The sequence below is a fragment of the Stylophora pistillata genome, chromosome 10 (genome assembly GCF_964205215.1).
Source record: "Stylophora pistillata chromosome 10, jaStyPist1.2, whole genome shotgun sequence".
NCBI lineage: Eukaryota > Metazoa > Cnidaria > Anthozoa > Scleractinia > Pocilloporidae > Stylophora > Stylophora pistillata.
In genome coordinates this window covers 195,001-208,000 of record NC_142528.1, presented here as the reverse complement: position 1 = coordinate 208,000, position 13,000 = coordinate 195,001, and the positions used below count along the sequence as shown (strand labels likewise).

The window sequence follows — 13,000 nt, the reverse complement described above, 5'->3', positions numbered from 1 at the left end:
TGAAATGATGAAGTGATCCTTGCATTGATGTTTTGCAATTTATGTTATTGCAAAAGGAATACCTTCATAAACTGACCTCGTTGGTATAATCTCCAATTTACCGAATATCTGTGGTATTTGCAGGCAAACTTCCAGATCTGTGCTATGGAGGAGGAAATGAACGCTCTCTCTGAATCCGCTGGCCTATTTGAGGTCAACTTCCCAGACTACAAACAACTTCGTGCTTGCCGTCGTGAAGTGTCACTCCTCAAACAACTTTGGGACATGATTGAAGTTGTTCTTAGCAGTATTGATGAGTGGAAGTTTACGCTATGGGCGGATATCAACGTGGAAAACATGGAGATGGAGTGTAAAAGGTTTGTTAAGGAGATTCGAAGTCTTGATAAAGAAATGCGGGCCTGGGACGCCTTCACAGGACTGGACTCTACTGTCAAGAACATGGTGACGTCATTAAGGGCTGTGGGAGAGTTACAGAATCCGGCCATCAGGGACCGTCATTGGCAACAGCTCATGCAGGCAACCAAAGTAAGTACTACAAATTTGTGTATGTAGGAGTGGTCATTCCGCGAAAAAAAAAGAACACACTCAGGCTTAGAAGGGTACGATTTTATTTTTTTGAAAACATGTAGAATTGGAACCAATAAACATTTTATCACTGGTTGCTGTGCAAAAGTTAGAATTAAAAAACTAAAACTCAGAATTTTTTCCCGTGGTTTTACTTCATTTTGACCATGGACCATGAAAACATGTTGCTGAGCACAAACTCTAAAAATTGATTGTTCAATTAGATTATTATGAAACGAAAAGAAGTCAACCAGTCATCACTGACTCGTTCCAAGATTACTCCAGTTTTGTGAAAATTTGATCAAAGTTACATGATTTCTTGTTTTGTACAGGTCAAATTCATCATGAATGACGACACAAACTTAGCTGATCTCTTGGCCCTGAACCTGCATAACTTTGAAGATGAAGTCCGTGGAATTGTCGACAAGGCCTCAAAAGAACTGGGAATGGAGAAAGTTTTGAAAGAGTTGGATGTCACGTGGTCACAGATGAATTTTGAATATGAGAGCCACGTGAGAACTGGTATTCCGCTGCTGAAATCAAGCGAAGAACTTATCGAAACTCTTGAAGATAATCAGGTAAAGAAATCATCATAAAGTTTTGCCTGAAAGGTTTCGAAACCATTAATTAGATTCCCAAAGCTGAACTGTTATTTATCATTTTGTTTTTTTCACTAATGCAGTGTGACAAGTAAGTGTACGTTAATTTGTTTCGCCCAGGTTCAACTTCAAAATCTCATCACATCCAAGTACATTGGACATTTCTTGGAGGAAGTCTCCTTGTGGCAGAAGAAGCTGTCCGTGTCAGACTCTGTCATTTCCATTTGGTTTGAAGTTCAAAGAACTTGGTCTCACTTGGAGAGTATTTTCATCGGATCTGAGGATATTCGTAACCAGCTGCCAGAGGACTCCAAGAGATTCGACGGAATTGATATTGATTTTAAGGTTGGTGAAAGAAGGGACTGCAAATCCTTGGGGCTTATTTTACATTTGGACCAAGTAGGAATTAAGAACAATTACACTAACGCCTGGCTTTACCATTGCTTTAGGAACTGATGAAGGAAGCCGCTGAAATCCCAAACGTTGTGAATTGTTGTAACAGAGAGGGACTCTACGAAAAGCTGGAAAACCTACAAGAAAGGTTCGTTTTGCTCTTAAGCTTGATTCAGATTTCGTTTATGGTAAGAATCATCTTTAACACAACTGCTATTGGCTTCACTTGACTTCTTTGATTTGTCTCTGACTACCATGGTCCGGTTACCTGAAGTTATTAAGCACATCAAAGACCAGAAATGACCTATGTGTTTGTTGGTTTATAGATTGTCGCTGTGTGAGAAAGCCCTCGCCGAGTATCTGGAGACCAAACGGCTTGCTTTCCCACGATTTTACTTCGTATCTTCAGCTGACTTATTGGATATTCTTTCCAAGGGCAACCAGCCAATTGAGGTAAGGTTTTTAAGGCAAACTCAGTCACTGTCAGTAAAGTTCAGAGCAAGGGAAAATATCTCAACGCGTCTATAAAAGCTCAGAAAAAATAAAGGTTAAAAATTTGAAGCGCGGTTAAACGCCGCTGACCAAGTTGTGATTTTAATTTTGCATCTGATTGGTTTACAGGGTGACGCGAGTTTTCCGGACCAATCAGAGAGAAATAGAGCAAAAACATTGCAGTGCCGGATTAATTTAGAGCGCTCTTCGATTGAGTATCGTAAAACCAAACCAAATTACATTGGACAATTAGTAAAAAGGAAAATAGCTCTAAGAGCCAGTAATTACAACTCAATGTAAAACCAAACTGCCTAAAGTACGGGAATATGCGGCGATTAAGTCTTCATTGGTTTTGCACCTCATTGGTTGAGAGAGAGAGAGAGAGGCGCGAGTTTCCAGACCAATCACTGAACGACACAAAGAAAAACCAATGTAATGCTAGATTACTTTCGATACTCGTTCTAAAATTGCCATAGACAGACAAATGAGAATTACTCTCTTTACCTTACACAGACTGGCAACTTTATCACTGTTGACAAATGAGAATTACTCTCTTTACCTTATACAGACTAGTAACTTTATTACTGTTGACATATATTAAGCCTTTGCTCGCTGTTCTGTTTGACAGGTCAGTCGTCATTTATCCAAGCTGTTTGATAACATGGCGAAACTGAAGTTTGTCGATGATGAAGATGGTAACCCGACTAAGGAAGCGGTTGGAATGTACAGTAAGGAAGGAGAATATGTGGACTTCGACCAGCCTTGTGACTGTTCTGGACAGGTACAAATATTATTTAGTTCTTATTAACCGAGTAGGAGGTCTTTATGGGAGAATCTTGACCGAGGTGGCCACTACAGACCGAACGCAGTGAGGTCTGTACCAGCGACCGAGGTTAAGATTCTCCCATACAGACCGACCTAGCTCGGTTAATAAGATGTTCATTATATGGCTGAGTCTTATGTGCTAATTTTTTATATTCTTTGTACCTTTTTTTCTGGACCGGTCTAGATGGGAAAATCCAGATCGCTTTCAATATTGATTTCAGCCAATCAAATTCGTGAATTCGGTAGTTCCCAGTCCTTGTGAGACACAGCCATATAATATTTCAAGCTATTGCTGTGTAACAGTATGTTAATATCTCACTGATTACCCTTTTTACTTTTAGTTATTGCTGTGTAAGAGTATTGTAACATTTCGCTGATTACCCTTTTGAGGATCGTGGTAAAAAAAATTGAATTCTTGGGTTTTGGCGTCTGGGTTTTTTTCTATATTGATAGGTTCGTCAATTTTATCTCATTTTATCTCATTTTATCTCTTCATTGGTTTTGAACTTTTGTAGGCGTTGTACACTCATAACCAGCAAAACTGTAAGCTTCGTAGCGACCTGAGTTTTGAAAATTCCTCCTTTTGTATCTTATATTTTTATACAAAATGTTCTGCAAGATTTCCTCTGCATTTACAAGGAAGGCTGACACCTTAACTCCAACATAAAAAAATAGCGTAAATTTTGCTGACTATACTAAGCGATTTGTGCCTTCGTGACGTCGGATCGTCCCGTCGAGGGTAGTCCTGAGGGTAGTCCTGAGGGTAGTCCTGAGGGTAGTCCTGAGGGTAGTCCTGAGAAGGAGCTTTGTTGGTAACAGTTAACCTCTACTAACTATGGAGTAACTGATGTTTCGACGAATACAGCGAAAATCATCATTAGGGTCAAGATTTGTGAATATTTGATCTATTGTAGGTGGAAGCTTGGTTGAACCGTGTTATGGACGCTATGCGCGCCACAGTCCGTCACGAGCTGTCAGAAGCTGTGGTGTCATATGAAGAGAAGCCTCGAGATCAGTGGCTCTTTGACTACCCAGCTCAGGTGGCCCTCTGTGGCACTCAAATCTGGTGGACCACAGAAGTTGTTCTAGCATTTGGAAGGCTGGAAGAAGGATACGAGAATGCACTGAAGGATTATTACAAGAAACAGGTACTGGTCTTTAAGTTGCAGAACTTTTAATATAGTATTTATTTAAACCGGTTGAATTAGATTGACAAGTTTGATATATAGACATCCTATTTGGTATTGTCAATTACATGAAAGTCCGGTAAATTAGCGGAGACAAAAAAATTAGTGTGGAAATGGTCTTTGACTTTTTTACATCTTACAGGTTTCACAACTTACAACATTGATCAACATGTTGATCGGCGACTTGACAAAAGGCGATCGTCAGAAAATTATGACCATCTGTACAATTGATGTGCACGCCCGAGATGTGGTGGCCAAGTTAATTCATCAGAAGGTGGAGAACGCTCAAGCTTTCTTGTGGCTTAGCCAACTCAGACATCGCTTTGATGATTCAGTCTCTCACTGCTTCGCTAACATTTGTGATGCACAGTTCAAGTATTCCTATGAATATCTTGGAAACACGCCTCGATTGGTGATCACACCCTTGACTGACAGGTAAACGTCGCAGAGGAAAGCTGTCGTGTAGTTCTTAAGCTGTGAACCTTGTAATAATTGTCATAGTCTTTTGGACTTACCCTACTATGCGTCACTTCTACCACAGTAGTATTTGTTGCTTAGAAAATAAACGAAAAAATCAATGGCTGCTGAGAGAGTAGTCCACGCAAGAACAGTTTATTGGTAGAATAAGCATTTCTTGTTACTTATCTTTTCGTTAAAGTTTCATTATTGGCAAAATACAATTTCATATTGCTTGAATGTTAATTATCTTAACGAAGGCTCAGTTTCGAATTGAAACAAGAGAGTCTTAAAATTTGCCTCTACAAAGTTTAGAAAATGGCATTTGAACGAAGTACTTTCTGTATGTTTTTCTTCGAAAGAAACTTATAAATTTTTTTTTTCGTCAGATGTTACATCACTCTGACCCAGTCGCTTCATCTAACTATGAGCGGCGCGCCTGCCGGTCCTGCGGGAACTGGTAAAACCGAGACCACTAAGGATCTGGGACGAGCTCTTGGAATCATGGTGTACGTGTTCAACTGTTCTGAACAGATGGACTACAAGGTATGCATTGCAGTGCAATATTGATAGCATTCCAGTTTAACTAAGGACTGAAGGGTAACTCAAGAAACCTTTTCCCTTGACAGTCCATTGGCAACATTTACAAAGGTTTGGCACAGACAGGAGCCTGGGGCTGTTTTGACGAGTTCAACCGCATCTCAGTTGAGGTGCTGTCCGTGGTCGCAGTTCAAGTAAAATCCATCCAGGACGCTATCAAAGACAAGAAGAAAAGGTTCATCTTCCAGGGAGAGGAGATCGTTTTGGTTCCTACTGTTGGTTTATTCATTACCATGAATCCTGGATACGCCGGAAGAACTGAGCTGCCTGAAAATCTCAAAGCATTGTTCCGGTTAGTGATCAGAACTCATTTTCCTCAATGGGTTACCTACATTTTGAATATTTCTCCCAGGGAGAGTCTGTTCTTAGATCTGGGGTGATACATAAAATTGTGACGAGCACGGTAATATATTTGCATGTTTTGTATTTCAGGCCGTGTGCTATGGTCGTTCCTGACTTTGAACTGATCTGCGAAATCATGTTGGTGGCTGAAGGATTTGTTGAGGCCCGAGGGTTGGCTCGAAAGTTCATCACCCTCTACTCACTCTGTAAAGAATTGTTATCTAAACAGGTAGGACCTTGGTTAGGGAAAGCACAGATATTGCTTTTAAATCTTTCGCTGGTGATGAAATATTTGATTTTACAAGCTGCAGTCAGAGTATCACTAGCATATTTGGTGATTTATTTGTTGCTTGCTCTTGCTTGTACATCCATTTTTGTTTGTTTGTTTTTTTTTTCTGAGGCTAATTAAGAGCAAAATCAAAACCATTAGTAAGTTGGCGATTGTGCATGCGCAGCCACGCGCTTGTGCCATTTTGTGATTGGACTAATGTGATTCACGATTCTTGCTATTTTTTGATGGCTTTTTTTCCTTGTGGTTTTTAGGACCATTACGATTGGGGTCTCCGTGCTATTAAATCAGTTTTGGTTGTCGCTGGTTCTCTGAAGCGAAGCGACAGGGATCGCCCTGAGGATCAGGTGCTGATGCGTGCGTTGCGCGACTTCAATATCCCCAAGATTGTCACGGATGATGTTCCCGTCTTCATGGGATTAATTGGTGACCTCTTCCCAGCATTGGATGTACCAAGAAAGCGCGATATGGACTTTGAAGCGTTAGTGAAAAAGTCAGCGCTGGTAAGACACGTAATTCACAGGTCAAATTATTTCCAATTGGGGAAACAAAGTCTCATTTTGGGGAAGAATTGTAGGGTTCTTGGGGTAAACAAGACTGGTGAAGAGGGAAAGGAGTGTCACTCTTTCTCAAAGAATCGAAAAGAATAATACTTTTGGCAAATTGTGTTGTTATTTTTCCCTTCTAAGATATGATCGTTTTTCTCGTAGACCGTAGATTTCTCTGTCTGCTAGTCCTAAGAATTTAATGCTCGATTTAAAGAAAACATTTTTGTGGTAATCATTTCCTCTATTCTCATTATTTGTATGCTTGATTGATTGCGTGAAAATTCAAAGAGGATTTGCCTCTCCAATCAACTTATAAGAGTGTTGTCAGCGCTTGTTCTTTAAATTTTGTAAACACGAGAAGGCTATAGAAGGTGAAACATAGGCTAAGAAGTGAACATTGTGCAAACAATCTTGGAATATCAAATATTCATGCTATTTCCAGGATCTTAAACTGCAAACAGAAGACAGCTTTATCCTCAAGATTGTACAGCTCGAGGAGCTACTAGCAGTAAGGCATTCTGTGTTTGTTCTCGGTCCAGCGGGTACAGGCAAAACACAGGTTATTAAAACCCTGAATAAGACTTACCAAAACCAGAAGAGGAAGCCAATGCTATATGATATCAACCCTAAAGCTGTCACTGCAGACGAGTTGTTCGGATTCATTAATCCCGCAACCAGAGAGTGGAAAGACGGTGAGTATTATCAAAGTTACTGGGCAGGTGTTGCACACCTAAAAAAAAATCTCCTTTGTCAACTTCTAAATTTTCCTCTGTAGGTATTTTAAAAATGGCGCACAATCAACACCATTGTTTACCTATTTCAAAACTAGCGCTCGTTGTACGATACAAAAACCTTAAACAAACTATCGAGTGTCTAAGGCAGAAAAGTCATGAAGGAAGCCGAAGAGAAAAGAAAACAATAACGGTCTTACATTGTCACCCGCTGACAAGTTTGATATTTCCCCACCAAAACAAGTTTGCCAGTAGATATCAGGTGACTTAAGGCGATTTTAAATCATTCGAGACCGACGATGAATGTACAAATGTTTTTTTTTTTTTTTTCAGGTTTGTTTTCGACCATTATGCGTGATTTGGCTTCAATCAACAATGACAGTCCTAAATGGATCGTACTTGACGGAGACATTGATCCTATGTGGATCGAGTCTTTGAACACTGTCATGGACGACAACAAGGTAATCTTTGAAAATGAAAAAGTCGTAAATGGGAAAGAAAGGTTTTCAAGGAGACTATGTGAAGATATTGTTTGGCAGTTGTCACAATATGCCAGTTTTTTACTTCTTAAAGATTTGGTTAAACCGGCCGTAGGTTAGGTGCGCAGGCAATATGCTTAAAATTTTTCCTTTTGATATCTCTTCAGGTTTTGACTTTAGCCAGTAATGAGCGTGTTCCTCTCACCCCGTCGATGAGATTATTGTTTGAAATCGGTCATTTAAAGACAGCCACTCCTGCTACTGTGTCCCGCGCTGGTATCCTCTTTCTCAACTACGCTGATGTTGGATGGAATCCGTAAGTATTTGAGATGGTAGTGTACATTAAGCATAAGCCTCTAAAGAAAAATGCAAAGCAGAAGAAAAATAAGAAGGAAAAAGAAAAAAAAAATGGTGAACGCTACTTGTTGGTTTCTTCTTGAAGTGACATCTTTGTAGGCATAGTTTGCCTTTTGTTATTTTCGTTTATTGTTTTGATGCAAATCTCTCGTGAAGACAATGAATACTACGGGTGTTGGTCGAAGTATTGTCTTTTTTACCAAACCTGTATCATGCACAGCGAAGAAATAAACATACCGAAGTTGAAAGTAGTATAAAAACTCTCTAATATGCAATGATACATTTGAGGCTAAAAATGAGGAAGGCCTTCAAAGCAGCCCCACTTTAACTTTTCTACGCCCAAAATTTTAAATTCCTTTTCGAAGAATCTTTCTTACTGTTTGGCTGCCATACTCTTCCTCTCAAAATAAACTTTTTTCGTCCTATTTCAGATATGTCTCCAGCTGGATTGATACTCGCGAAGTTCAGTCAGAGAAAGCCAACCTGCAAATCCTGTTTGACAAGTACGTCCCCATCTGCCTGGACACACTGCGCGTGCGCTTCAAGAAAATCACGCCCGTTCCTGACATCACCATGGTGACCACATTATGCTACCTTCTGGAGTGTCTATTGAACCCCACCAACACCCCACCCGATTGCAACAAGGAACTGTACGAATTGTACTTTGTGTTCGCGGCCGTGTGGGCTTTTGGCGGAGCCATGTTTCAAGATCAGGTGTGTATCATTAACAGCTTCACTTAGAGCTGTGGGATATGGATAGTCGTGAAATTTAATTAACTTGTAGAGAATGAATCGTGATCCTTCAAACCTATGAGTAATATTTCGTTTTCTCTTCTTAGCTCGTTGATTATCGAGTGGAATTCTCCAAGTGGTGGGTGACGGAATTCAAGACCATCAAGTTTCCCTCTGCTGGTACTGTCTTTGATTATTTCATTGACTCCGAGACCAAGAAATTCGTGCCATGGACAGAAAAAGTTCCCAAGTTCGAGCTTGACCCTGAGATGCCCTTGCAGGTTTGATTCATTTTGTTATCTAGCAAAGATTCGTAATTGTCGACCTTTAAAATTGGTTTGCAAACGTTTTAACAAGGCGGTAGTATAATTCCTATATAAATCATGGTTTAGTTTAATAAGAGTGTAAAGGGTATTACAGGGATGTAGCGGTCGGGCTTGAAAAACCAACAAAACTGTGTCCTAAACAAGGTTGTGCTCTTAGAAGAATAATTGGCGGGTGCCTAACGGCTTTTGACTCAGAAGCCAGGGATGCTTGGCTCTCAGAAATCTCTTAGAGGAAAAGTCACTTAAGTCGCCCAAAGAAAACAGGTTATCGCCTGTAGTAACTGGTCTCAGTCGTAGTAGCGTTTTGGTAATACCTGTAGCTTCCTGTAGCCAGTTAACAAAAATTAGAATCTCGTTGGCTGGCTGACCAGGAAGTGTGAATTTTGCGATTGATTTGTAAATGAACTAAATCTTTTCACAATCACTACAACTTGTTAAAGGCTCTATCAATCTCCTCACTTTGTTTTGCGACGAGATAATTTGATCGCGAACTTTCTTTGTTGTTCCCAGGCTGTGCTCGTGCATACTCAGGAAACCATTCGAGTTCGTTACTTCATGGATCTGCTGATGGAAAACCGCAGACCTATCATGCTTGTAGGAAGTGCGGGCACGGGTAAGACCGTGTTAGTCGGCGACAAATTCGCAGCAATGGATCCTGACAACGTGATGGTTACAAACGTACCGTTCAACTACTACACAACATCAGCCATGTTACAGTCCGTTTTGGAAAAGCCACTGGAAAAGAAAGCTGGACGAAATTATGGGCCACCGGGAACCAAGAAACTGATTTACTTTATCGACGACATGAACATGCCTATGGTACGTTGTTAAAGTGAACGTGGTCATGTCATGTTTTTATCTGAGAGTTTTAACTACATTTGGTAACAAAAATGTGTTTCGTGCATAGCCACTTGGAGACGAGAAATGTCTGTTTTGAACAATCTGAGTCGGTGCAGATTCTGGGCAATGTACTTGGGTACTTTTCGCTAACACACACGTTACTGCACTTTTCTGATTGGTCGCCGTGTTTCCCGTACTTTTAACCGGTTTCATTCTAAGAAACGCCTTCTTTCCTCACCATGAGCTACTTTTTCCCGCCGCGCCACGCTTTCCTTGGTGAGCTATTTTTCCCGTGCATGTCACTTGCTACTGCTCGTGTCTAGAAATGTTTATTTTGTATTTGTTTTGTTTGTTTCCTGTTAAAAAAATTATGATTTTTGTTTTTGAGACTGTTACTTTCGTTTCAATCCAGGTGGACACTTATGGTACAGTACAGCCGCACACCCTCATCAGACAACATTTGGACTACAGTCATTGGTACGACAGAGCAAAGCTGTCTCTTAAGGAAGTTCACAATTGTCAGTATGTTGCCTGTATGAATCCCACCGCAGGAAGCTTCACCATCAACCCTCGTCTACAGGTCTGTAACAAATGAGATGAGATCTCAACTGTCTTATTTCCATTTTAGAGATTTTCGTTGTTTGTGTATCTCACCAAACATATGAAAATGTTGGATTTCACCTTCGTAATTCAACGCACCTTCGAATCGCTCTCTAACCGAGAAGTAGAAAGAAAAGGCCCTACTTTTTGGACAATTCAAGCACAATTCATGCCATTTTAGAAATGAAAATGTTTAAATTACGGCTTTAAACCTTAAAAGAACCGATTGAAACTAAAGCCTTAATGAAGGTCTGATGGAAAGTCGGCCTGACTTTTGATGTTTACGTTATGTTCTCCGCAGCGCCACTTTGCAGTGTTCGCAATCAGTTTCCCGGGACTAGATGCCCTGAAGACCATTTACCTAAGCATCTTGAACGGGCACATCAGTGCTTTGGGCCTCCCTCAAGCGGTACAGAAGAATGCTGAGAAACTTGTCGACGCAGCTTTAGCCATGAACCAGAAGGTGTGTTGTATTCTATCAACCCTATAACCAAACTCTCTGAAGTGTTTTCGTAGATTTCAATGCTCGTGGTTGAAACAGTCTACAAGTGACATATTATTACTGAAAGAATCGTTTTAAATATCCTTTGTAATTTTTCTGTTTCAGTAGAAAACAATCTAAGAAGTTGACATTGGGTTAAAAAGAACCAAATTTTAGTAAAGTTTTTCAGCTTTACTAGCTTGCTTATTCTATGTGCATTAAAGAACTTTAAAATAGACTTCAACTCAGATCTGGTAAGTGGGTTTGTGTACAAAACTAAGGGAAACTTTACTTATTGTTATTATTTTTTTTTTTTTTTCACACAGGTCACTTCAACCTTCCTTCCTACGGCTGTAAAATTCCACTACGTTTTCAACCTGCGAGACTTGTCCAACATCTTCCAGGTTTGTCAATACCACTTTTTGTCTCTTTTGTTTCTTGCAGTCGAGCTGTGTCATGATTGATTACGTTTTCTTTTTTGTAGGGTATCCTGTTTTCCACAGCTGAATGTGTCAAGACGCCAATGGATCTTGTTAGACTGTGGATGCACGAGTGTGATCGAGTTTACAGAGACAAACTAGTGGAAGACAAAGATATGGAGAACTACGACAGAATTCAGCAAGATATCACAAAGAAGACATTCGAGGTTTGTTTTTGTACTTCTAGTTTGCTCTGCTCGTGGTAATTTTAGATCAGTCCAAATAGAGATGTAAACGTTCTTTTTCACATGGAACTTGGGTTTCTAATGGTCAACGAGATTTGTCAAGATTTTTTCCAATGAATAATCTGCTGTTTAACACAGCTATGGAATTCGATCCTAATGCGTGCTTTCTTCTAGAAAAGTTTATGACAACTCTCAGGTAATTTTGCTGTGTTGCTGCTTTTCACATAGGATTTCGATGAAGAGGCCCTATACTCCAAGCCAAACATGTTCTGCCATTTTGCAAGTGGTATAGGGGAACCTAAGTACCTCGCAGTACAAGGCTGGGAGTCACTGAATAAACTGTTAACGGAAGCATTGGAGAATTACAATGAAGTGAACGCGGTTATGAACCTTGTGCTTTTTGACGACGCTATGCAGCATGTGTAAGTTGAAAAAGCCGAAAAGATTTGCCTTGGCTTTTCGCCTGTTGTGCTTTCGATTCCAAGGGACCATTTTGTCACAAGTCAGGGTGCGCCGTGAGATGATAGAGCTGCAAAACAATCTCGTTTTCCCGCGATTTCCACAAGAATTATGAAATTCCAGCCAAAAACAGCACTCACACAGTTTACTATTCCCCCGCTTGTTTTACTTATGGGGGTCTTAATAATAATAATGATTTAATATTTATATTGCGCAAATTAACATGTGGATATGATCAAATGCGCATCACAACACTTTTCGGGGGACTTTGGCCGGACTGCATCAGCAGTTTACAAACAATCGAAGGAAACTTATTTGAAGATGCCCCCTTCCCCCAGTTCCCAGTAAACAGGCCAGACCACATCACAGTAATCTCGTGAGTGGGTTCTTTAACGTCCCCTGCCTAACCAAATTAACTAATTGATAGATGCAGGAGACGGTACGTACGGTTTATTCGTCCTTATCTGAGAAGACTAGAATGTCTATCCATTTCTCGATATTATAGAAAGGTACTGCATTCTCCTCTGTTATTTTGAGACCTTGAGTGTTGGTCCGGCCGGGGCTGGAGCCATCGACCTCGACTTCCCGCACAACAATCCAGCGCTCTAACCAATTGAGCTAACCGGGAGGCGGTCTTCCATCGCTTTCATCTGTTTAGTGACATTTTCTTTCCCTTTTCTCTCTATTTTATTCGTCCAATTTCTAGTCCTATTTTACTCTCTGTGATAAGCAACTTCCTTGATTACGTTCTCCTTCATTGGGCTTTCTCTAGCTTCTCGTCTTATTTCCACGCATTTATCCTGGCCCTAAAGGTTTTTGTTTCTGGACTTACACTGCACTAAGTGAAATTATTTCAAAGTAAGGCTCTCTAGGAGCTCTGACAGTTTTTCCGAAATATTTCTTGTTCTTACCATTTCGTCTGTGTTGTGTTACAGTTGTCGTATCAACCGTATTCTGGAGTCCCCTCGCGGTAACGCCTTGTTAGTGGGTGTAGGTGGCAGTGGTAAACAGAGTTTGGCTCGTCTTGCCGCGTTTA

The 13,000-nt window shown here is 40.4% G+C and overlaps 1 protein-coding gene across 1 annotated transcript in view; it reads left to right on the top strand.

The window, feature by feature from the left end:
* Positions 1-13,000, top strand: part of LOC111338128 (dynein beta chain, ciliary-like) — a 37,934-nt gene that overhangs the window by 12,442 nt on the left and 12,492 nt on the right. Inside the window, exons 21-44 of the mRNA XM_088736452.1 lie at positions 124-525; positions 897-1,142; positions 1,284-1,508; positions 1,613-1,704; positions 1,883-2,009; positions 2,677-2,829; positions 3,788-4,021; positions 4,203-4,495; positions 4,906-5,062; positions 5,146-5,408; positions 5,549-5,687; positions 6,002-6,250; positions 6,738-6,987; positions 7,360-7,487; positions 7,673-7,821; positions 8,294-8,576; positions 8,702-8,875; positions 9,431-9,739; positions 10,173-10,340; positions 10,662-10,823; positions 11,168-11,245; positions 11,326-11,487; positions 11,734-11,927; positions 12,900-13,000. The exon at positions 12,900-13,000 is cut by the window's right edge and continues 62 nt beyond it. Of these exons, the coding sequence (XP_088592578.1) occupies positions 124-525; positions 897-1,142; positions 1,284-1,508; positions 1,613-1,704; positions 1,883-2,009; positions 2,677-2,829; positions 3,788-4,021; positions 4,203-4,495; positions 4,906-5,062; positions 5,146-5,408; positions 5,549-5,687; positions 6,002-6,250; positions 6,738-6,987; positions 7,360-7,487; positions 7,673-7,821; positions 8,294-8,576; positions 8,702-8,875; positions 9,431-9,739; positions 10,173-10,340; positions 10,662-10,823; positions 11,168-11,245; positions 11,326-11,487; positions 11,734-11,927; positions 12,900-13,000 (4,738 nt within the window). The remainder of the gene's footprint in view (positions 1-123; positions 526-896; positions 1,143-1,283; positions 1,509-1,612; positions 1,705-1,882; positions 2,010-2,676; positions 2,830-3,787; positions 4,022-4,202; positions 4,496-4,905; positions 5,063-5,145; positions 5,409-5,548; positions 5,688-6,001; positions 6,251-6,737; positions 6,988-7,359; positions 7,488-7,672; positions 7,822-8,293; positions 8,577-8,701; positions 8,876-9,430; positions 9,740-10,172; positions 10,341-10,661; positions 10,824-11,167; positions 11,246-11,325; positions 11,488-11,733; positions 11,928-12,899) is intronic.